General features: G+C 42.8%; 2 protein-coding genes across 2 annotated transcripts in view; one reads left to right on the forward strand and one right to left on the reverse strand.

Annotated features, from left to right (window-relative positions):
• pde9aa (phosphodiesterase 9aa) overlaps positions 1–8,455 on the forward strand; it is a 52,916-nt gene extending 44,461 nt beyond the window's left edge. The window contains exons 14-18 of the mRNA XM_076081042.1: positions 3,469–3,582; positions 6,874–6,978; positions 7,294–7,422; positions 8,230–8,325; positions 8,411–8,455. Of these exons, the coding sequence (XP_075937157.1) occupies positions 3,469–3,582; positions 6,874–6,978; positions 7,294–7,422; positions 8,230–8,325; positions 8,411–8,455 (489 nt within the window). The remainder of the gene's footprint in view (positions 1–3,468; positions 3,583–6,873; positions 6,979–7,293; positions 7,423–8,229; positions 8,326–8,410) is intronic.
• A 3,382-nt stretch (positions 8,456–11,837) lies between these two features.
• Positions 11,838–25,319, reverse strand: wdr4 (WD repeat domain 4). The gene is made up of 11 exons (XM_076081027.1): positions 25,170–25,319; positions 23,793–23,861; positions 23,377–23,523; positions 23,131–23,287; positions 19,432–19,544; positions 18,680–18,740; positions 17,984–18,088; positions 15,557–15,618; positions 14,671–14,857; positions 13,912–13,981; positions 11,838–12,225 (listed from the first exon to the last, which is right to left on the reverse strand). Exons 1-11 carry the CDS (start codon positions 25,250–25,252, stop codon positions 12,035–12,037), a joined length of 1,245 nt encoding a protein of 414 aa, XP_075937142.1. The 5' UTR covers positions 25,253–25,319; the 3' UTR covers positions 11,838–12,034.
• Between the last annotated feature and the right edge of the window lie 22 nt (positions 25,320–25,341).

Genomic DNA, 25,341 nt, shown 5'->3' on the forward strand with positions numbered 1-25,341 from the left:
ATTTACACAGTCTTACATTTACAACCGGCCCTTTGAGGGCGACCATGATGCTGATGTGGCCCAGAGTGAAAATGAGTTTGAGACCCCTGGGTTAGAGTGAAAAAATGTGATGTGAACTACCTGCGCTTCTTGTGGTGGCCACGAGGTGATAGCAGTCAATCGCCTGAAGAATACCGCCACATATTTGGCGCTGTGTCCTCCCCAAGCTGTGCAAGCTTTGCATTACAAAAAACAGCAGATGACAATGAAAGCTTGTTTCCTCCTCAGGTAGCATAAACAGTCCGACACAGCTTTTATGTTGATGACTGTGTAAAATCAGTGACCAAAGAATCTGAAGCCATCCACCTAGTAAAAGACCTCACTGCATTATGCAACAAAGGTGGATTTCAGCTCACTCCACAGCAACAGCCGTCCCACAAGATCAAAGGGCAAAGGAAATTAGGACGTTAGATCTCGACAAAGACAGCCTCCCCATTGAAAGAGCACTGGGACTGCAGTGGTGTGTGGACTCTGACCATTTCCAGTTCAACATCCATCTCAGCCAGAAGCCACATAGCCGAAGAGGCATACTTTCTGTTGTAAGCTCAATCTTTGGTCCACTTGGCTTCCTAGCTCTTCTCATTCTCCCAGCCAAGCAGTTGCTACAGGAGCTCTGCCAGAGAGGCTTTGGATGGGACAAACCTTTGCCTCAGGCTATAATCAATCCGTGGATTGACTGATTAAACAGTCTAGAAAGGATTAAGAGATTCACTGTTGCACGTTGTATGAAGCCTAAACCCTACGGAACACCAAAATGTGCACAACTGCATCACTTTGCTGATGCCAGTGAAAGTGGCTATGGCTCAGTGAGCTACATTCGGCAGGTTGATGTTCAGGATGTGGTGCATGTTACTTTTGTCCAATAACAGTCCAAAGTCCTTCCTTGAAACCACACCGCAGTATCGATTGGAGCAGGCGGCTGCAGCACTGTTGGTGAAGGCGAACAAAATGCTGAGGAAAGATTTACACCTTGACTTAAAACCCTCTGTCTTCTGGACTGATTGCCAGACAGTGCTAAAGTACATTGGAAATGACAAAACTAGATTCAAGACCTATGTAGCCAACATGGTGTTATTGATTCGGGACAACACAGACCGGTCTCAGTGGAGATATGTAAGCAGCAAAGACAATCCTGCTGATGATGCCTCAAGAGGACTGAGTGCAGTTAAACTCATGCAGCAAAGGAGATGGATACATGCCCCTGAGTTCGTATGGAAGCCTGAGGAAAGTTGACCTGTGGAGGAAGCAATGGGCTCCAAGTCAGTGTTACAAGATGATCCAGAGGTCAGGAACAACACTGCTGTATACTCCACAGTGGTGAAGAGCATTGGAACTCCCACAGACCAGCTTATTTCATTATTTTTAGATTGGATGATGCTACTTAAAGCAGTGGCATGGTATCTGAAACTCAAGAATGCTTTGATGTTGGTCACTAAAAGGCAAAAGGAGCTTTCCTTAGGTCACATGGCGACCCGCTCATGCAACCAAAAGGTGAGCACTGAATTCTGTAGTTCAGAACTTTCAGAACCAAAGTTGGTGGACAGTTCCTCACAGTGGAAGATCTCTCACAGGCAGAAAGGTCAGTCATCACCTACGTCCAGAGACAATCATTCCCAGCTGAAATGGCAAGACTGGAAATGACCCCATCTAGAGTGCAAAAGAACAGTAAGATCTGTAGGCTCGATCCTATGCTAGATGAGGGAATCATAAGAGTAGGTGGCCAACTAAGATCTGCCTGATGCCTGATGAGACCAAGCACCCTTGTATCTTATCCAAAGATGCTCACATTTCAGTTCTCATACTAAGACACTCCCACAAACGCTCTGGACACAGTAGTTGAAACCATATGCTTTCAGTGCTCTGTAAGAAATACTGGGTTGTAAAGGGCAAATCAGCCGCAAGGAAGGTAATCTTAAAGTGTGTTGTGTGTCGGCGTGTGAGAGGCAAAACAGGTGAGCAGAAGATGGTAGATTTGCCACAGGAAAGAATCCTACCTGACCTCCCTCCTTTTACCAACGTCCTATTGGACTATTTTGGCCCGATTGAAGTGAGACGAGGAAGAAGCCTAATTAAAAGGTATGGAGTCCTGTTTAGCTGTATGTCTAGCAGAGCCATACACTTGGAGGTCAGGTTAAGCACATCAGATCTGACAATGGTACCAACTTGGTGGGTGCTCAGGCAGAGCTCAAGATGGCCCTGAGTTCCCTAAATGAGAGGAAATTCCAAGGCACTCTGCTTCCTGATGGTATTCAGTGGAGTTTCAATCCACCAGCAGCATCACACCACGGCGGCTCTGGTAAAGACTCATAAGATCTGTCCGTCAGGTGCTGAACTCTACTCTCCGTCTGCAAACCATCGACGATGAAGGCCTACAAACCATCTTCTGCGCGGTAGAAGCAATCCTCAATAACCGTCCCCTCTCTACTGTGTCCTCTGATCCACATGATCTAGAACCGCTGACTCTAAATCACATCCTCCTGCTAACAACACAACCAATCCTACCCCCTGGAACCTTTCAGGAATCTGACCTTAATGCCAGGGGTCGCTGGAAACCTTTTCTGGCATAGATGGACAAAGGAATACCTTGCTACAAACGGGAAGAGAATTTGTTCTTCTCTTCCTCTAAAGAATGTTCTTCTTCCTTCTGCAGGCAAGTTGTCCGCTTCTCCTTCGGGATCCAAAACAATCTATTGTTTCACCAACGAATGTAGACTTTCTTAAAAGCAACAACGTCATGCGCACCCTCTTTCATGCGAATCGAATTGCGTGGGATGGCTGGAGGTGACGCAGATTTTTATAGTCTCAATGACAGCAGGCCCGTAGCACAGGGAACCCCCTGTGGTGCCAGTGGCCCTCGTCCAATGAGAACGCAGTGTTGGGTTTGGACAAAAAATCACACGAATGTGAGATTTAACGTCTCATGGGGCTTGGTGTGATTTTAACCCAAATCAGGCTGTTGAACCATGTAGGTTCCAACCACATGGTGAGGTCCCAACATTCAGTATTTATTTGTTTTGTTTACAACTCACCAAACACTTGATTTGTATTAAGATGTTTTAGTTCTTATTATATTGTTGGTAATTGGAGCTTTTTATATATATATATATATTTATGTAATGCTGATATTTACTGCTATTTCTGATTACATTGTGTACATAATTGTCCTATCTATTCTTTACCTCTATTTGGCCAAATAAAGCTGATTCTAATTGAGTTTTCAACTGTAAAATGTATCTCGCTCACAATTCTTTAATTCTTGATTTGATTTGATTTGAATCAAGATTGTTTGTTTATGTGGTGTGTTTCTGTTGATTATAGCTATCAGTATGTTTAAGCTCCCAGATATTAATATAAGTATTGGCCTCCAAAGTCCAGTATGAATTGGGCGATATCTATTGATGAGTTGTTTCACTTTGTGCTGTTTTTCAGGGAACCATCACACTGATCCTGGCTACAGACATGGCAAGACACGGTGAGATCCTGGACTCCTTCAAGCAGAAAGTCGACAAATTTGACTACGCAGATGAGGAGCACGTCACCTGTGTAAGAACACAAACAAGCCTTTGGTCGTCTCTCACACCTGCCGTTCGGTTCAGTTGGTCTGGACCAACAAAAAAAAGATACATATCCTTTTAGTTCTGTTCTATTTCATGTTCATTTGACCTATTCCAATTGAACCAAGAAGATTTAGCATGACGTTATTGACACTGACAGGAAACTCATTCATTGGACAGTTTTGGTGATGTTATCCGGACCAAATGAACCAAACTACAGATGTGAATGTGTCCTGATCCTGTTTGTTTTTCCTCCTTTAATGTAGCAAGAGTTGGAGAGGAGGCTGTATTTCAGTGTGTGAAGGTTTGATGCACTGTGTGCAGGTGGTGGAAAGTAACTTTTACCCGGTTCTGTATTGAAGTACATTTTAAAGGTACTTGTTTCCATTTTATGCTCCTTTATACTCTATGCTAGTAGAGCTGCTTACTGTTGAGGTATTTAGTAATATAAAACTCTGAAAGCTGACATTCTACACGAGTACTTTTAATTGTGTTACTTTAAAGGTGCACTGTGTAAGAAATAGGGAGCAGCCTTTCACTATTGCTGGGTTCATACAATCTAAATTTACAGTCATCAGTCAATTCAAAACATCCAATGTTTAATCTTGCGTTGCCTCTTTTTATATCACCTCTTTTCTTTGCCGGCAGCGGGGGGGTTGGGATGGTGATTAAAGTCGCTTGCCAAGAGCTTCAGCCATCTTTGTGTTCACTAATCGAGGGCTGCACCATCAATGTGATTGACAAGCCCTCTGGGCAGTTCTTGGTTCTGTTGGGTTGATGACAGACTGGACGCTACAGGGACTCACTATTGCCTCTCCAGTGGTATAACAAGACAGGACGGGCCGGGGCTATCTGGTTAGCATGCTCATTTCAGATATCTCTGCAAAACAATACATACACATTATGTTGATGATGTCAGTTCATTTTTTTAATGTTTTAAACCAAATTATGGGCAGATCTTACAAATTGCACCTTTATGTGCATTTTGCCAATAACATATTTGTACTTTTACTCAAGTAAAATGTTGAATGCAGGACACAGTGTAGTATCACTACTGTTATGTAACTAAAAGCAGAGCAGGAGTAAAATCATTGTAAGGGTTTAGCTGTGCATGCAGAGTTTAGCCATCATTAGAGATTGTCAAATTAGCCTTGAGGAAAATTATTCAAGATAAAAGTAGCAACAAAGTCAGGCATTAGACCTCAAGTGGCATCCCATCTCATCATAGCAAGTTTCCAGTGGCGGGCCGTGTGTTTCATAGCTGGGCCTTCAGTGCTGTCCTACTACAGTTGAACCTCCTCCTAATAACCTCATGATGACGCCACAGCTACGGTTATTAATTGTTTCGTGTAAACACCTCATATTCACATAACACTGCAACATTTGACAAGTGAAATAAAATGTTACATGAAGCTCAACACCTACAAATACACTAACTGCAGAGTGCAGATACATGAATACGAGCATGACGGGATGCTTCGTCATTAAAGGACAATGCATATAGTCAAAATCAATGTAATTAACACAATGACAAGAACAAACTCACAAGAACCAGTCACATATATTTACATGACAACAAAGCAACAAATCAATCCAGCAACACTGCAGCGCTACAACACGTATTCATCCTCACACTGAAGAACACGAGCCATTCAAATATTATCCACATCAGAGGGAACAATATGAACCATATCATAATAACACCACCATAGACACATGAACACAGTAGTAACGCTACTGCAGATGTAAAAACACAAAAGCACTTCACTTACCAAAGCTGCTGTTCACTTAAAGACAAAGTCCATCCTCCTTTCTTTGATTACAAAGAGTTCAATGACGCGGTTGTACAGAACATCGGTGCGGTTCAGTTCCAGCCAGAGGTCCTCCTGTGAACGTGTTCGTTGAGTTGTAGATCCACTCGGGTCTCAGCTAAAGTTTTCAAAAGCACCGTAGCTTGTAAGTGTCCTGTCGTGCTATGGTGTCTTGTTACTGCTTTGGTTAGCCACCTCATGTTAGCGTAGCGTAGCTCCAAACACCAAGACGCTCAGTTGCAAATGAAACGCATTCTTAGCCATAAAATGTGCAACGCTTCTCAGACGCAGTCAGCCAGGAACACCGTTCTTACAAATCCTTCTCCTGGCTGGGTCAGGGCTGCTAGCTGATAAAACAAAGCTAGGTAAAAAAAAATTCTTACTACTACGAAGTTCTGCTAGTTTCACAACAGTCACGCTAGCCTACTGACCAATCACACCGCACGTTAATGCTGACGTACTTGTAGGCCATCCAGAAGGTCTGGCACGTCAAAGAATTCGTCCAACATGTTAAACTAAAGATCTGATTGGTTGAAGACTATGACAATCAACAATATCGTCCCCATTCACTTAAACTGCAAAGGCTATCCAGCAGGCCTCGGGCCTCTGTTCTTACCTAGAGACACAGAGGTGAGATCTGATTGGATAAACTTAAAACAAGCTGCACTGGAAGCAGAGCAACTGAGGAAGACAGGAGCTGTGCAATGAGAAAATAAGATGATGGGAAAAATATTTAGAATAAATTATAAAATAGTTATAACTTTGTGATTCTGTCAAGGCCAGCAGAGAAGGCTTTGCTGGCCCTGACGGCTCACCACTGCAAGTTTTGTTGTGGAATATTTCTAGGTTAATATGGAGAAGAGAGTTTTTGTTCACAAATCAATAATAAAGTCTCAACAAGATTCAAGTTTGTCTTTGTCTGTTTATTCTCTTGCAAGAGGGAAGAAAACACAACAGCTACGTATTGAGTAGAGTACTGTGGCAAAGCTTCGACTAACTACAGGATTCATCATCGTTTTATACATGGAGATGTCCTCTTCTGTAGATGAATCATCCACAGGGGAGGAGAGGTCTTTTTACAAAGGCTGTCTTGATCTGCTCATTATCTGGAGTCTGCCAGGTGCGTTCAACTGAGAGTCAGTTACGGTTTCAAGGTCTGTCTCAAACTTGCCATACAGACAAAGAAGACAGTGTGTCTTCTCTTCCCGTTCTTGTGTGGGAGCATGTGATCAGCTAAAAGACAAACAGGACACCAGGTTCATTGATGAACTACTTCTGCAGGAGACTGCTGTGTTTTGTCAGTGTCTGTGTTCCTCACTTTCTCTTTCAGTGGTACATCTTTTAAAACTTTCCATGATACTAAAACATATTTTCCCATTACAGTTTCCACCTACTGTATGCTTTGCATGGATATATAATAAGCCTCTATTGATGGTGACCTTTGCCCTCTGACCCTGTGCTCCGTGCAGCTGAAGATGGTGCTCATCAAGTGCTGCGACATCTCCAACGAGGTGCGGCCCATGGAGGTGGCTGAGCCCTGGGTCGACTGCCTGCTGGAGGAGTACTTCATGCAGGTGGGACCAGAACTCACAACACATTCAAATGATTTTTGCAGTTTGCAGTTCTTTTAGACACGGTCATCTTTTTCTGCAGCAACGGTCAGACATCATCATCATGTTAGCAATGATGAGACTAACTTTCTGTTACATATATGATAAAAGATGGATGTAAAAAGAGAAGGAAATCAATGGGATGAAGGAATCATAGCTTCCCCTTAAAGCTGTATATGAACGAGCAAAGAATACATTTCTCCCTCCTATTCTTGAAAAGCAAGTTGATGGAGATTTTCTGTGTGTGTGTGTGTGTGTGTGTGTGTGTGTGCTGCTCAGAGCGACAGGGAGAAGACTGAAGGGCTCCCCGTGGCTCCGTTCATGGACAGAGAAAAGGTTACCAAGCCGACAGCTCAGATTGGCTTCATCAAGTTCGTCCTCATCCCCATGTTTGACACGGTGATGAAGGTGAATATGCAGGACTGATTATGAAGATCAGAGTAATATAGTTGTAAAGTAGGAGGTGCCGCTGGTTATGGAGGTATTGATGTGAAGTAGCATTTGAATAAGTATGAATCAGCTTCGCAGCATGTGTGTACTCGTTTGATAGGGTTTGGCTTTTGGTGATCAAGTCGATCGAGTATTTCAAGTAAGCGACGATGAGCCCAAAGCCTTTGGCAATGAAAGCAAGTTGCACAGATATGCTGAGTGGGGCTGACTGACGGTTGCACACTATGAGTGTTATGTAAAGCCACGTGCTCCTTTCATACAGATGATTGAGGTTCATGTCCACCTTAGAAGAGCTCAGATTCTCTGTGCCCTCACGTTGTCATTGAAATGATGATGAGTACATTTAGACATTCTTCACTTGTAGTAAAGTGGGGGTGTTGATTTGGATGAGAAACCTGAAGATATGGCTCGTTCCCTCGTTTGTGCCGATAAACAAAGGTACGGCCCGCATAGTGTCACAGTAAACACACACTGTGGGCCGACACCACGCTAGAGACTCTAGAGTAGCAGTGGTGTGTTTACTGGCTCTCAGAGTTTCAGCAGTTTGGTCAAACGTTAGCTCTTCTTTGAATGATGACTGTAGACTAGATTCAGATTGAATAGAGCCAGAAGTAGAGGTGAAATGCTGCCCTCCATTTCTTTGGATCTGTGGCCAGATCGTACACAGAGCACCTTTAAACAAACACACTACTGCTCTAAAGTGCCCGGTACAGTTCTACAGTTCTCTGATACAAAGCACTGAGTGTATCTGTGTGTGTGTACTAGCTGTTCCCACAGATTGAGGAGGCGATGGTGCAGCCACTCAGAGAGTCAAGAGACCGATACGAAGAACTCAAACAGATTGATGACGCCATGAATGAGGTTGGAGGTTTTCTATAAGCGTGTGGATGCAGCTACTTTGTCCTTGGTGCAGATTGTGACTGACAACAAGCAATGTTCCCTTCAGGTGCAGAAGAATAAAAGTGAGAACTTGCCCATGAAGAAGAAGTAAGAGGTTTTGAAAGGTAGGAGAGAACAGAAGCTGCTGAAGTGTTCTGTCAGCGTACGGCCTGGTTCATAACTGTGTCTGTTTCAGCAGCAGTGAGCGTGGAGCACGAGAGTGAAGCACTGAGACGTACAGTAAACTGGAGTTGTCAGCCTCATCGGTCCTTTCCATCACTCGCTTCTTCCTGTTGAAGAGCAGAGGACCAGCAGGATGTGTGATCTGGGAAAGTCCGCTGGATGTCCAGTCAGTCACAGGAATGTGATGAAGCAGCTGTGAGACAGCGTTACAAACTACTGATGGACTCAAGGACCAGACGGACGATCCAAAGACTTTTTCAGCAAATGTCAACTTTGACTACTTCAATGAACAATATTTAGATACATATCTTGCAATGTTTTTTATTTAAATGTGTTGTTTTTTACAGATTGTACAGATTTTTAGTGACCTTTGTTCTTTGGTACAAAAAATAAAAGGATTACTCTCATTACAGCATCCTGTCTGGACTGTTAATGTCTCTGGTTTCAGTGATCCAAACCTTCTCTCTACTTCGTTCTATACACTGTGTGAACATGCAATGCTTATGGATAATGGTCTACTACTTCACAAGGCTGGGGTCAGCAGCTAGAGCCCAACTCTTCCCCTTAGTTTTTGGTGATTTGATAAACTGCACATTTGTTCAGAAATATGCTCCCTAAGCACAATACTGGCTGCACCAATCACTACTTGCATGCTAATAATGGGTCAAGGGGCTGTATGTAGTGTGAAAGAATCATTCATATGATGAATCTATAGAGAATCATCTTTACTACATTTCTCAGCTTTGCACGTAGGAATCGTTTTAGCATCTTTCAGCTCATTGTTTTGGGTTTATGCCCTGCAACGTGAATCTTTGGTTCACTCTCTCACCAGCCTCATGTCCGCTGGTGTTCAGTGAGGAGGTGTGAGAAAGCCACTGTACAGTACCTGCTCAGCACAAACAGTCGACAGATACAGTTTGTGATGAGCGGTGCGACTCCGTGAAAAGTTTAGAATATTTTAATTCATATTTAAATGGGATGTGAAGACAAAAATGGCGACGGGTTTCTAGCAACTGTGTGACCGGGCCCGGAGGTGCAGTGTGGAGGAGAACTATGATGGCCGACACTCTCTGGAGCCCGTGTTTGGTGTGTCTGCTCTGGCTGCTGTGGAAACATGGCGGTGCAAGTTGCATCATAGAGAACTCATGGAGATGTAAAGGTCTCGTTCTAAAGTCACAAAATCACGATTCTTATTTTTAGGTGACTATACAATAAATAACGATACTTATCAATATTGTATTGAATTTTTGCCAATAGACCCCCCCCCCCCCCAATGCTACACACTGGGCCTTTAAAGGCACTTGTGAATGGTTCAACAGCAAAGTTCAAGACCGGATTGGAATCTGTTTAATTGCTCAACAGGTCCTCTAATCTCTGTTGACCCTCCAAACTCCGTGCTGCTGATGAGAACCGTGTGATATACAACAGCTGCTACATTGACCGGAGTTATTGTTATTAGTTTGTGAGCAGACTGAACACAGCATGCATTGGTTCAGTTTGTACATTTTGACATGTCACTGTGGAGAAGCACAGGTGTCAGTAATATCACTGAGTATTGCATACTACATACTACCTGTGTACTTGTACTAGTCTTTAGTACAACGTGTCCCCTGCAAAGACAAAGCCAGTGAAGCTTAAAGAAAGCTCAATGTTTCTCCAAACATTCTACACTTTATTGTTTGTTGGCTGTTCCTGAAGCCATTTAACCCGTTCACAATTAGTTTGATCTTTTTCTTAATGTGAGCAGCTTCTCCATCTTCCTAATGCATTGCATTGTGGGACAGTAGTGTCCATAAACAGCACACTTCTTATCGCCTTTTAGTCTGCATACAGACTCTTTAGAAGGTTTGTTCAGTCACTTACCAACATGGCTGCATTAGTGTGACGTCTGAATGTGTCACAGCTCTGGTATTGTCTGGTACTGTGGCTAAGTGGAGAACAGGCCATCCTTCAATCAGAGGATCGGCGGTTCGATCCCCGGCTCCGCTAGTCGCATGTCGATGTGTCCTTGAGCAAGACACTCAACCCCAACAATGTCTCCCTTCCTGTGCCTACGGTGTGTGAATGTGATAGAATCTGAATTGTAAGTTGCTTTGGATGAAGGCGTCTGCTGAATGACTGTGATGTGATGTGATGTGCTTCTTGGCTCTCTGTCATGGAAGTCAGTGATCTGTTGGGCCTTTGGAGATAATCTTGTCCTGAACAAGAACAAGTCACTCCTTCATCGTGTCTTGAACTTTGACCATCTCGCTCATTTATCTGTTACTCGAAGCTTTGACGCTGTCATCAGACATCAGACATTGATTTGGACTCACTGCAACAAATATTAGTTATTGAAGTGTATTTTTACACATTTGACTCAACACACCACTTTCTAAAGAAACGATCTTTGTGATCTTGTATTCTGTAATAGTGGCACAGAGACACTTATGTTACATGTTTCTGGGTTAATGCTGAACATACGAAGAATTAACAGAAAGTGAAAATGATGTGGACAGAAGATGCCTTTATTGTAAAACTATCCATGAATGCAAATAGTCTGAAAGGAAACCCGATATTCACCAGTTCAAGCATGGAATTCTACTTTGAAACACTACAAAGGAGAGACAGATCATAAAGCCATCAGGACTATGTCCACAACGCCCTCAGAACAACACCGTTGTGAAGCTGCAACATGTATTTGAGAGTCTAGGATTCACAAACACCCAAAGCTCTAAACTCTACCGTAGAGACGCTTTGTGTGGAAGTAGTCACAATGTCAGACGGACCACTTCCTCAGACCAACAGCACAGCTGTGTTAGAGGTAGAACGCTTTCATGATCTCAAAGAGAATAATGCAGCATCATCATCATCATGTGGAGGGATCGTTTAATGTTTCAAAAACTCAACACTGGGTTTTAATGACATCACGTATTCACACGTCTGAGTCGTGAGTAGATCACATTAATCGTGCCAACTATATTCATATAGTGTACATATACTGTATATGAATAGAGGGTCACAGGGTTAACCCTTCATATGCTGTAGAGACTATTTACGTTCAAGGGGCACTTTATTAGGTACATCGCTTCAACTGCTCGTTACCTCGTTGGCCCGTCATTACCTAACCTCTGGTCAGACCAGACTGTGGTTCTCATGCAAATCAAAGACGTTCTTCAAATCCAGGCATGCTGCATCAGTTCTGTGTACGAGACTAAAATACGTTAAAGATGTGGTGTAACGCACAGGAAGTGACAAGTGAGAGTGGAGCAGCAGTGAGCGTGAGGACAGGGCGTATGGTGCACATCCACAAATGGAATGAGTCATTCAGCGATGGTGGCAGAAACAGAAGTTTAATTAGCTGCAACGTTTATTTATCTAAATCAGCCAGAAGCTTAAGCCAAACATAAAAATCCCTCAACACAGGCCATGTGGTCGAGCACATGCTCTCCACGGGCCTCATCAATACATCATCAAAGCATCAAACATGAAGGCAGCAATATCTCTCCGTCTCTCTCAGCGTGTGTGTTCAGGTCGATGACTGAACTCCAGCTCCTGACGTCTCCTTCTTGGCCTTCTTGTTGCCGTTTGCTTTCTGTGCTGTGGTCCTCTTCAGCTGCTGCTCCTCCAGTCTCTGCTGCTTCTTCTGCAGGTATGCCGTCACGTTGTCAAAGGTCACCTTGTACAGGTGCTCGAAGCGGCTGTCGGTCCTTGTGGAGGCTGTTGGTGACAGGAAGCACATGCATATGACAAATAGCAGACGGGGACATAAACCAGAACTTCATATTCGGGTCATATCTGATTGCATATTGCCGAATTTGTCTTTGGAAGATGGAAGCAAGAAACACGATATTACATGCTATGCACCCCGACAACTGCTACACATACGCAGAGGGGGGGGTGCAGTTACATTTCCTCCACGCTGAGCCGCATGTCATCGTTCCACTGCTGGCTCTTCAGCTGTTCTCCAGCAAACAATGTGCTTCGTAGATCATGGGCACAGAGAAACGTCTTTCATCCCTCTGTAGATGGAGCGGATCTCACATCTAGACCTGAGCCAGTCTATAGAGGACTTAGTCTAGAGCAGCCCAGAGCTCAGACCAGGAAGCAGAGCTGCAGTCTTACACACTTCTCTGCGCTCCCATCTGTTATACAGTAGTGTACCGTGGCCCAGCTCTGCATTCTGAATCAAGTCTGAAGTCATGATTGTAGGCGACTTTAATATTCATGTGGATGTTGATGATAATAGCCTCAGTACTGCGTTTATCTCATTATTAGATTTGATTGGTTTCTGTCAGAGTGAACAGAAACCCACTCACTGTTTAACCCTCCACCTGGTTCTGACTTATTAAAAGAGAAGATGTAATAGTCTTTCCACAGAACCCTCTTGTATCGGACCGTTATCTAATAACCTTAGAATTCCTACTAACGGAGTGTACGCCGTTAGGCAAGAGTTACTACACTAGATGTCTATCTGATGCTGTAGCTCACTTTAAAGAAGCGATCCCGTCTGTATTTAACTCAACACCATGCTTCAATATAACAGAGGACTCCTGTGAGAACTTTAGTCCGTCCCAGGTTGATCATCTTGTCGATAGAGCTACAAGCTCACTGAGAAGGACACGAGACTCTGATGCTCCTCTAAAGAAGAAGTTAGTGAAACAAAGGAGGTTCGCTCCGTGGTACAACTCTCAAACACGCAGATTAAAGCAAACATCATGAAAACCTGAGAGAACATGTTGTTCCACCAGTTTGGAAAAATAAATGATCTCATGATATAGTTCCCATGGCGATGGCCTTAAGCCCCGTCATTAAGGATCTCAGAGTTCTCTTTGATCACGATGTCCTTTAACTCCCACAGAAAACCTAAATCAGACACATCCTGTCTCCAACAAGTCTCTGAGGACTCTCCAGTTGATCCAAAGTGCTGCAGTACTAACAGACTGGTAAAGAGATCATATTACTCCATCTGTATGCACTCATGTCCCACTGATGCATGTTACTAACTTGGCTTCTTCACCGGAGTCTTTGTGCTTTCTCCCCGTGGCCCTGCTCAACACCCACTGCTGCTATGAAGGCTACTAAACCTCATCTACAGACCTGCAGATGGGACGTACTGGAGTTCCCCACCGCTGGGCTGTGATTCAGTGTCACACACTGTACTAGTCAGATCATTACAGAGGCCACTCTGTCAAACACATCACCAAGAACAAAAGCCGTGCTGAATGAAGCCTGACACATGTTGGGGGGGAGGCCATGTGACACTGGAGGCTATTTCTGTCTAGAGGGTGCGAGAGGGGCGAGGATGAGAGAGGGAGGACATAGGAGAGGCACCGACAAGAGGCCAAAAGGCCACATGGAAGTATGTGTGTGTGTGTGTGTGTGTGTGTGTGTGTGGTGACTCACCCTCAAGTGTCTCCCAGTGTGGCTTGAAGGCTTCAGTCACTCTGTTCACTTCATGGCTCTCAGCATCACACTAGATGGAGCAGGAGAGTGTGCAGGCACAGTCAGCACACACAGGAGATGGAAGCGTACTGAGGAGATGTTGAATACTAAAGATGGCCACCGTCAGTACACACTGCAGAGTGATTACATCACACAGAAGCAGCTCCTGTACTGACTCCCTCTAAATATGGCATTTTAATATCAGCAGATTCCCAGAGGTTGTGCCTGATGAACAGATGGTAGATACCATGGCGAGCACAAACCACACGTCATGCTCTCTAATATACTGCTTAATGCAACCTTCATGTACACGGAGGAAGAGGAATCCTCTTCAACAAAGGGACTGAGTCTATACCATAACAATATAATACTGCATATCTGTATCATTATAACAGTTACTGCATCATCTAAGCAAGTGTGACTGAAAGCATCCGTGTGATATAATATAACCATGACTGAGACATGTAGAGCTGACATTAGTCATTAGTCACTGAAGATGGAGGCACAGACTGTGTGACTGTGTCACATTAGTCTGTGACTGTGTCAGTGCTCACATCTGACTCACTGTGCATGCACCACAAACCCACCATTGCAGTGCAAATGTAGCCAACATGTAGATTTTCATCATTTCAATATCTTCAGCTGATCGTTCCGTGTGTACGTGCTTGTGTCAGAAACAAACAGCAGCTCGGACATGTGTCTGAGTGGATCACACTCTACCTCCCAGGAGTTCTGTCTGTGTGTGTAGATTTGGAGCGGTGCATCCCTGGAGTCCATCAGCACCCACAGACGGCCCTCCGGGTCAAAGGCCATATCCAGGGGACAGTGGGGCAGGAGGAGCCTGCTGTGGGGCACAAGCTTGTCTTGGCCCTCCTGGTCCAGGGTGAACAACTGGACGGTGGACACTCTGAGGACACACAGGACACGTCAAGATTACTGGGTTCATCTATCATTGTATCAAATGTATGTTGAACGTGGAACATTGAAGCGATGGCTTCACTGTGTGCCTCTGACTCACAGTGAGTGTCATCTACATGTAAGTATGTGCTGTAAAGCTCTACAGTGAGCCTGTGCCTCTGAGGATCAAACATACATCATGACCAAGTTAAAAGCAGCTCTATACACTTATTCTTAGTTGTTGTCGTTGGTGCTACTGGCTCACATTACTTCTTCACTCGCTCCACTTCTACAGGTTAGCTTTCCCTTCTGTGATCATTACATCACATGACATGACATCACTAATAGACTAATGATTCCCATACATCTCATTTACAATTCAAAAAAGGGATTTATTACTAAAACCTTTGTAACATAAAATCACTTTTGGGTAACACACAGCAGTTCATTGGTTAATCTTTTTCTTGGTATTCTCCCAGTTTTATTTGGGGGGGAGGGGGGGGGGGGGGGTCCTGTTTCGATGTGAGGATGGTGGACGGAGGATGTCATGTAGACAAGCATGTGTCATGTGTTGGTACATCTTAGGTAAAGAGGTACAAATGAAACACGTATGTATGGTTTACATGTTGTACTAACGTGTTATTTTTAAGTGCCTTCTCCATTTCAAACGTTAGTCAGATGAGTGACTGATACAGAGGGAGCTACTCACCTTTCACACTGCACAGCTACATGACGAGCGTCAGCAGAGCAGGTGATACGGCACACCGTCGACTTGTGGGAAATAAAACAAAGACAAGGAGTGAAGTCCTTACAGGCCTCTCACTGTTCTTACAGAAGAAGGGGACGTTGCCGACTGTCTGCACTGCTACTTAATAAGTAAGAGCGTCAACCCGGTTCTGCCTCATTGCTCTAAATATCTCTAAGACGGTCACTTTAAAGCTGCATTACTGCACCGTGTTATTTTCACTATAGATGACATGACTACAGTGTGTATAGTGTGAAGAGTGTTGCTCGTAGTAACAAACCCTCATTAGAGTTATGCTCAGCCCTACAGAGCGCTTCAGCCTCTTCCTGCTCATTGCTGTGGTGTTCGGCTGCTTCCAGTGAAAACGCTCTGATGTACTGAGTGCAAACAACACGAACGTAAAACACACACTGCAACAGCGTGGAATGGTCCTCTTAAGAGAGAAACATAATATTGTGGCAGCACATGAACATGTTTACTGACTTCATAAGAACAATAAAGTGGTTTAATCATGTAAGTGCTTGTTCAATTACAAGTGTTTACCTTTAAGATGCACTCAAGGCTTGGTGGCCTAAGCAAACACATTCAAACTAACATTACAAACGTGACTCATTTTAGACTCTGATTTAAATTTGAATCCTCATTTTAACAATGTCATTAAAACTGGCTTTTTCATTTTAGGAATATTGCCAACGTCAGGCCTTTCATTCATGCATTTATTATGAGCCATTCAGACTGCTGTAACTTCATCTCCACTGGATCACCTGATGAGTCGATAAGAAAGCTAAAGCTAGTTCACGCTGCAGCCCGGGTGGCATCACCCCAGAGAGTAACACACAGCTGCTTGTATCTTCTACAATGGATTCTGAAGTTTTTTACTTGTTTACAAACCTTTCAACTAAATGACTCCTAAAAAAGACTTTCATTTTATGTTGCAGCCAGATCACTAAGGTGCTCCTCGTGTTCCTCTTAGATGTTCCTCGTGTGTCCCATGAAGGGAACAGTGAGAGGGCCTTCTCTTCTACAGTGGAGCTTACTGCCTCTGGATATCAGAATGCTAAACTCTCCCTGTATCTCTTCAAGGAAATGAAGAACCTCTCTTTTAAATCCAGCATTTAACCTAAAGTATTTCTACTTAGGCACGTGGTGCTTTGAGCCAAATGCTAACACGTCTTAGCTTCATTACCCGACGGACCCCAGATGGGCTTGGGGTCCTGCCCTTACAGATGAAGTCACACATTCTGATTGGCTGTATGTGGGAGAGACTAAACTGTGCACCCTTATGCACCGCTCCTACTCTGCATGTGATTGGCTGTATCCTTCCAGGCCGTTGCTAAATGCTAACGCTAGCCTAGCTATGATGCTTAACGACGCTATGGACTTTGTCCCTGTAGTCCTGCGGTAGGTACCCGATCCACTTCTGAGACATCTTTAGGCGAGAAGTCAACGGTCACAATCACTTCAGAGGGTTGAATGTGTTTGAGCCCCGTGGGCCTTTGGATTCTCCTTTATTTGTCTTAAAGCACGGAGCTCTTTAGTTACACATGAATATTGATCAATATTCATGTGTTTATTACTACTTAAATGTTTGGGGATATTTGTGACATGCTATATGGAAATAAATAGAGTCAACATGTAAACATGTGAGACCATCTAAATATCTATTTATGAATTATATCAGAAATGTTGTATTTTAGTTTATTTTCATAAAATGTACATTCCAAGTTGTAGTTAAGAGCAGCAGAAGACATGCTGTTGCATCATTACCCATAGATCTTGATTATTATATTGATGGGTATATTGCCTTTGAAATTTAGATTTTATACGAGGTGATCTTATTTTTTTCTTTACTGCATCTCCGCTTACTCTGGAACAGGAATATACATAGATTTACTTACAATGGATTCCTTTTCCTTAGCTTCTTACATTTCAAATGAGACCAGAGTTATGGTTGAGGAGCTATTTCTGAGTCATTTTTGGGGGGGGGGGGGGGCTATCTCAGGCAGTTTGTCTGAGGGATAGGGCTACATGTTCACAGGTTAGTTAGCATGCTAATATTTGCTAATTAGCACAAAACACAAAGGACAGCTTTGGTCATAAACCAAAAAGTCAGAGGATTACCAAAGTCATTATAATTCGTCCAGCAGGGAGGATAGATATTTGCATCACATTTGATGCATATAGAGGTTGAGACATTTCACTCAAAACCACAAATGGCGACCTCATGGTGGTGCTAGAGGAAAAGTCAAGGAGTCATCACAGTCAGTGGGATTCATCCTCTGGGGACCATGAATATCTGAACCGGTTTGTGGCAATCCATCCAATAGCTGGTGAGATCTATCAGTGAAAGACGAAGGGTCCCGGTATCACCAGTCATCAGGACATGCTTACCTTGTGTTTGACAGCCTCAGAGCTCGGTGCATCTTCAAGCTCCTTGAGGTCCCAGCTCTGCAGCTTACGGCCAGACTCGTACTCCCACAGCTTCATGGTCCCGTCCTGACAAGCACAGACCGTCACATTGGTTTCAGTTAATCGTCCCCGATGGAACCTTTGGGACAGTTTGATGTTATGTGGTCAAAGTTTCAATGTACATTGATCTTTGCTGCATTAAAATACAAACTTATGTCTTGCACAAGCGTGAGACTGTTTATGTGGAAGTGTTTAGATAGTAAGGTTTTAGAGTAGATGCATGTGTTTGTGAGGTAGTGAGCATACAACTGGATAAAGGACACTTGGACTTCACTGCACGAGTTGTGTGAGATTTTGTAAACAGATGTTTTTAACAATACGCCCATTTACTTCAACTGATCAAGACTTTTCTCCATTCACCGGGAAAGCATGACGAAAAACAAGGTAACATTTTGATTTCCATCCCCATCATGTTACCTCCTCCAGTGATAGATAGTGACTAACAAACTGATAAACAATCGGTCATTCTGTGAAGTATTCCTTTAAAAAGCAGATGAAAATCAAAGAGTCACATCTACACACAAATCTTTTTTTGACGATAGACTAAAATGGAGAGCATGGAGCTCATAATGTGGCCTGCGTGCATGTGTGTTAATGTAACTTGTAATGCGCACACACCCCCGATCCAGACAGAAGCCAGTGTGGATGACCTGGAGGGACCAGCAGAGCACTGACAAACCTGAAAGACAACACAGGAAGAGTATTAATGAAATACAACTTCACACACACACACACACACACACACACACACACACACACACACACACACACACACACACACACACACACACACACACACACACACACACACACACACACACACACACACACACACACACACACACACACACACACACACACACACACACACACCTTTTTTCTTACCTTGAAAAAGGAGCAATGACTGTCTAAATGCACAGTTTAAGTCAGCAGGACTCATACGGTTGTTGATCAATACAAACCACACAGGGAGTACGGGGCCAGCCTGGGTTTTCACATTTACTTTTACCCGACTCCACTCCAGCAGCTGTTGCTGTGTCCCTGAGCATACAACCATCCCAACTGTGGTTGAAGCTTTAAGTTGAAGGGGGTTTAGAACACAGCTGCGGTCTAGATGAACCTGATTGCACAGGTTCAGCTAGACTGCAGCTTCTAAACCGTATAAGGTCTGCCCAGACAGGTGATAGACAGGAAGAGCACATTACGCTGTATTGTATACTCATTCAAATATTTTCAGTTTGCCCTACAATAACTGTCACCTAACATTCCACTAAAAGAAGGTCTAAAATAGATTACACTAAATAAGTATTGCAAGAGGAAACTTACAAAGCATCTAGGAGAAAGTGTTCCCTTTAGGTTCAGTTACTCACTGTTGATGTCCCAGGCAGAAGGACTGGATGTTGTATGGAGACCTGAGGTGGCTCACTCTGATCTTCTCATCACGGTCTGCTGTGATGATGTACTTGTCGTCTGGCGACATGCTCTGAAAGACAGCAGAAGGGGGCAATCATTCAGTCGCTCAACTGAGGCAGACACATTATGAGACAATGGTAGACTAATGAGCCCAAGATCACGAGGGGATAAATGTGTCAGCAGTGTTCTTGCCAAGAACAGAAAAAAACAAACCGTGTCCTGTTTCATGTTCTGCTTTCTGTTGGAGTCAACAGTAACAGGTGCAACGTTTTACCCAAAGATGAACATTGTTCAACTCTCGGGGTCTGAAAAAAATGCCAAAGTTGCAGCGCTCAGTGCAGAATAGACGCCTACCGCCTCGTCACGCTCCCATTGCAAATAATTTAAAAAATATACTGGCCGCAGGAAGAAAGGCCTCGTTATAAATGGCCCTTAATACAGCATTTTATCAGGAATATCACCACAGACACCCAGTTCATTACATTACACTACATTACATTACAGTCATTTAGCACACTGGTTCTCAACTGGTCTGGCTGCGGGACCCACCATCACCCCTTAATGACAAGCCGCGACCCACGACCCAAATTAATTAATTATATATATATATTTATATATATAATTTGGGTATATCTATATTCAAGAAGTCTAGTAGTAACAACGTCTCTGTGTAGTAAACAACTGTCAAATCAAATAAAGAAAGTACACATCAATTATATTTTAACAAATATTATTCTCATTTTTCAAATTGAACTGGATGGATTATAAATAATACATAGAAATACATGAATAAATGTTCTTCTCATTTCAAGTAAAATAACAGCTGGATTAAAAAATAAATTACGTAACGAAATTCATTTTAGAAAAATTATTTTCACTGAATTGCCCTGCAGCTTTAAATTCAGTTCATTCAGGGTGAAGTGAAGAAGCCACAATATCATATGTTTCTCATCTTCTAAAAAGAGAAATTAGTGTTGGAAGAATTCACCTCTATGAGTGTCCAGTCAGAGTCTAATGACTCTGGTCTCTCTGGACATTTTCTCTTTTGTAAATCATCCTATGATTTGACTTTCACAACTGACACTTCAACAGTCCTGCTCTGCTCTCTATATCCTCGTCTCTCCCCCCTGTGTCAGGGTGTGTGTACATCTCACTCAAATCAGGAAACTTGTCAGAATACTCATATTTGATTGGCTGAGCTGCATCACGTGATGTGATTCACAACGCATTGGTCGGTGTTTTTCCTGCACCGCTGAACAAGTGCCGTAAATGCTGGAATAATTCCGCTGCATAAAAAATGCCCTTCAAAATAAAATCACAACATTTTTTTTTTGTCAGGCAAAGGCCCACGACCCACTAAAAACGGGTCCGCGACCCACTTTTGGGTTGCGACCCACCAGTTGAGAATCACTGATTTAGCAGACACTTTTATCCAAAGCGACTTACAATAAGTGTATTCAACATAGGTATTCAAGAGAACTACTAGTCACCAGAAGTCACAAGTGCATCTCCTTTAAACAAGTATCTAAGAGCATACACCAGAGCAGAAGTACAGAAACAAACTAATACGAATACGATAAGTGCAACAAACTAGTACGAATACAATAAGTGCAACAAACTAGTACAAATACAATAAGTGCTACAAACTAGTACGAATACAATAAGTGCTACAAACTAATACGAATACAATAAGTGCTACAAACTAATACGAATACAATAAGTGCAACAAACTAGTACGAATACAATAAGTGCAACAAACTAATATGAATACAATAAGTGCAACAAACTAATATGAATACAATAAGTGCTACAAACTAATACGAATACAATAAGTGCTACAAACTAGTATGAATACAATAAGTGCTACAAACTAATATGAATACAATAAGTGCTATAAACTAGTATGAATACAATAAGTGCTACAAACTAATATGAATACAATAAGTGCTACAAACTAATATGAATACAATAAGTGCAACAAACTAGTATGAATACAATAAGTGCAACAAACTAGTATGAATACAATAAGTGCTACAAACTAATATGAATACAATAAGTGCAACAAACTAGTATAAATACAATGAGTGCTAAGTGGAAGGCTCAGGGTAGTACTTCTTGATCATAGTAATGCAAATGTAAAGAGGCGGAATACATTGGCTGAAATGAAATCTGGGAACCCACCCACTATTGCCCGACGAAGATTTCGGTTTTTTGGGGTTTGTTTAAAATTAGCTTGTAAACTGGCTACTTGTGAAATAATCCGGCCGTACATCCGTCTCTAAACTCCAATACCTGTCTCGCATCTGAAGTTGCTAATATGACTGTAAACAACGAGCAGCGCATGGAAAAGAAAGTCTTGACCTGGATATCCACTGGCTCCACGAGAACCCCAGTAACACAGCCCGCTGCACCCAGAGGATATACCTGTCGTCAGACCGATAGTGATGGGTTCCAAAATTGGTGGGCCATAGGCTGTGTTACCCCCTTCAGTGATAGATAGTGACTTAACATGTATTTAAAAGAAAATCTTCAAGATTGCCACTTTAAGTAGCAATAACATCATGTTCTTTGAGAGGTACATGTTTTTTATATTCTTTCTTGTAGTGCTGGTGGGCCTCAGAGCACCAGAGTTAAGGTTCTTGCTGTGGTTCTTATGTTTGTTTAATGGTGTTCAAACTCGTACACATTTGATAGACCATGCCATTAACGTGTGAAGCCAATCCGCCAGCGTATTTACAGGATGTCAAATGATGAACACAGAGTAATGGAAAAAGATATGCTATATATGGTACAAGGTCTTTGCGGTTTTAAACATAATGAATTGAGGTAGCAATTATTGTGCCTTTGTCCATACAGCAACATAAGATGGTAGCAAATATTATGCATCATATTCTTTTATTCAACACTTTGGACTTACCCGGACCTGGTGTCCAGTGTCGGGGCTAAATGTACTGAAACAAAACATATTGCTGAACCTTCTTTCAGTTGGGCATCTCCTTGTTTGCTTGTGGTTAAAGCAGATAAAAGTCCTCGGTTTTGTACAGACTATCTTAAGCAAAATGACGCTTATCCAACGCCATGCATAGAAGACGGTGTTGATCAGGCTTAGTAAATTGATTCACTCAAAGGATATTGGCAAGTACCACAGTCTCAAAGAGCTGGAGAAGTCACTCCTTTTGAGTGATGACTTTAGGGTTGCGAACTCACCGGTGACCTTCATTCAAGTGTGTAGTGAATATGCTGAGTCTGGGCTGGACGTCTGTGCTGTGGACCTTGGTGAAGTATTGATCTACAGAGATATCTCGGAAGATCATATCTACTGCATCAGGAAGCTGTTTGATCGGCAGCGCATGTTTTTGAAATGTTCTTATTTTTATAGGAATTATTATTCTAATAAATAGTTTACCAAAGTTGCCAGTTGCCAAAATACTACCTCAGTCCCAAGCAAGAGGATTGGGTCTCTCTTTGAATCTTGTGCTCAGCACAGAAGTCACACAGCACAGCAGCTCCTAAACCGGGGAGGAACCGCACTTTTTGTATCCCGTATATATTTGAATGTGAATCTTTAAACACCTGCAAACATTGAGACATTTTGTAATGAGTTTTCTAGACTACAGCTGTGATAGTTTTGTCTGCCCAGCGTTGGGGTTCCTTACTACAGCTAGCAGCATAGACAGGTGGCCCATCTTCAGCTCGCCCTCTCTCTGCAGCTCCACCACTGAGAAGGAGTACACGTCTCCTGATTTGTCAGTCGCCAGCAGCTCGTCCTCTGCCTGGCTGAATATCAGGGAGGTACATCTCCTCACCACCCACCTGTGTAACACACAGACACGCACAGCAACTATTTACACATTGCATCCTGATCTGTACAGTACATGGATCTGCTGTGGATGAAGTCGTACCTGATGCTGATACACTGCCATGACGGCTCACAGTGAAACAGGACCAGTCTCTTGGTGTCATCGGTCAGCGCCACCAGCTTTCCAGATGAAGCCACGGCGAAGGCAAGGACTTTGTCACTTCCTGTTTCCTCTGAGGCACCGCCATCACTGCAGACGGCAGAGACAAGCGACAGCTGTTACAATTACAATTCATGTTCCAAGTATATTCTATTCATCTTTCCTTGGATCTGTTCTCATTCCAAAAAACATAAAACATAATCGTGTTAAATAAGTTACTCTTTAATGTCTTCTTTCCTTTTTTGTATGCATTTCTCTTCTTGCACGTGTCTTCCTATGTACTTATCTACAGTGAGGCATGTTTTTAGATGATGGTGGATGGTAGATGGTAGATCATATAGTCATGTGCTTGTTCTTACCTGCTGGTATCATCCTTCACATTCTTTGGCTTCTTCTCAGCAGTGCTGCAGTCAAACACAAACGATTCTCTGCAATAAAGTAGAAATTCAAATGAGTTCCTGCACAATGCCACTTTCATAATGACTTGTTATTTTCTCACCGATTTATCTAGTTTGAGTTCAACTGTCTCTTTAAATATCCCGTTGGTGTAGAGTTAGTCCCTGGCTTCTATTAAAATATCTCCTTCACTCACCACAAGGGGACGTAACACACTATGGTTTGTGTTATTATTGCGCTTAATTGCATTATTTAATAATTATTCATTTTAAATTGTGTATCAGCAGTTACTAATAATTGAATTATGAATCATAAACCCGTATTATTGTAGAAAGGTGAAGAAAAGTGATGCTTCAGCCATTATTATACTATTACTATACTTATTATATTTTATCTTCTGACAGAGAAGAAATGCAAAGCTACAAACACCGACTACAAGACGTCTGAGGCACAGAGCGTCCAACAGTATTATTACTGAAAACGGATCAGATTCGTAATATATTCATACTCTAATCAGATTAGGGCTGCAACTTGCATATTTAATCATTTTGTGCAAAAAATATCAGACAATAGGAAAAAGGCCCATGAAGAGGTCACAAAGCACAACATGTTTTGTTCAAGCAACATTCCAAACCCAAAGATACTCAATTTACAATATGGAAAAGAGGCAGATCCTCTCGTTGGAGAAGCTGAAACCAGTCAGAGAACCCAAAATAATGAAATGCTTCAACACAAATCAATGAATTGTTTCAGTACTAAATCAGATAATTCATGATTTCAATGGATCATTTGTAAACTGTATTGTATTGAGATGCTGGTTCTAGCACAGCTACTTGTGTTTAGACAAAATTTCATGTTTGAGAAAAACTGGTTTCTTTGAATGAGTAAACAAAATGATTAGATGTCTACTTAGGATACTGAAGAGGTATTGTTTTACATTGATACTCAAGTCCTTCAGAGGAGTCTTCAACCCACACCAGCAGTCTACACAAGTCATCTTCCTCAGCTTGACTGACACTGAAGAAGTAGTCACAGTCTGATCACAGTGCTGCTGCAGCAGGAGGATACCAGCGCTCTCCTTGCATTGACAACACTTTGTGGATGAAGACAGCACCACACAAGGTGGTGGGCATGATGCTGAGATAAAGGCAAACCTGTGTCACACAGACAACACAACATCTTCACACACATGTCCAAACGCATGTGCACTGTGATGAACCTCGACATCTCTCCGTGCAAAGACGGTCAGCTGGCGAACTCTGCGAGTCAGTACAGACAACCTGATCCACAGGCGAACAACATCAACACATAACGACACTGATGATTAGAGGGATTCAAACCTGGCCTGTTTGCTGTCAATTGCTACGAGTTTCTTGTCGCAGGCGAAAATAAACCACTCTCCACAGAAGCCAACGGCAGTCATGGTTGTTGTGTGTGTATCATGCGACGGTAGCCCACGCGGGGAACTGTATTTTGTCGCGCGCTAATTGCGTCACAAACCACACGACTCAC

The sequence above is a fragment of the Anarhichas minor genome, unplaced genomic scaffold (genome assembly GCF_050575085.1).
Source record: "Anarhichas minor isolate MPS153535 unplaced genomic scaffold, ASM5057508v1 ptg000078l, whole genome shotgun sequence".
NCBI lineage: Eukaryota > Metazoa > Chordata > Actinopteri > Perciformes > Anarhichadidae > Anarhichas > Anarhichas minor.

What these genes read in the sequence shown, in the direction of transcription:
- wdr4 (XM_076081027.1), bottom strand. Translation starts at nt 25,252, where the DNA reads ATGACTGCCGTTGGCTTCTGTGGAGAGTGGTTTATTTTCGCCTGCGAC. An exon ending in TTCTGCCTGGGACATCAACA is followed by an intron (nt 18,741 to 19,431) that starts GTGAGTAACTGA and finishes GTTGTCTTTCAG; the next exon opens with GTTTGTCAGTGCTCTGCTGG. An exon ending in ACAGACAGAACTCCTGGGAG is followed by an intron (nt 13,982 to 14,670) that starts GTAGAGTGTGAT and finishes TGCTCCATCTAG; the next exon opens with TGTGATGCTGAGAGCCATGA.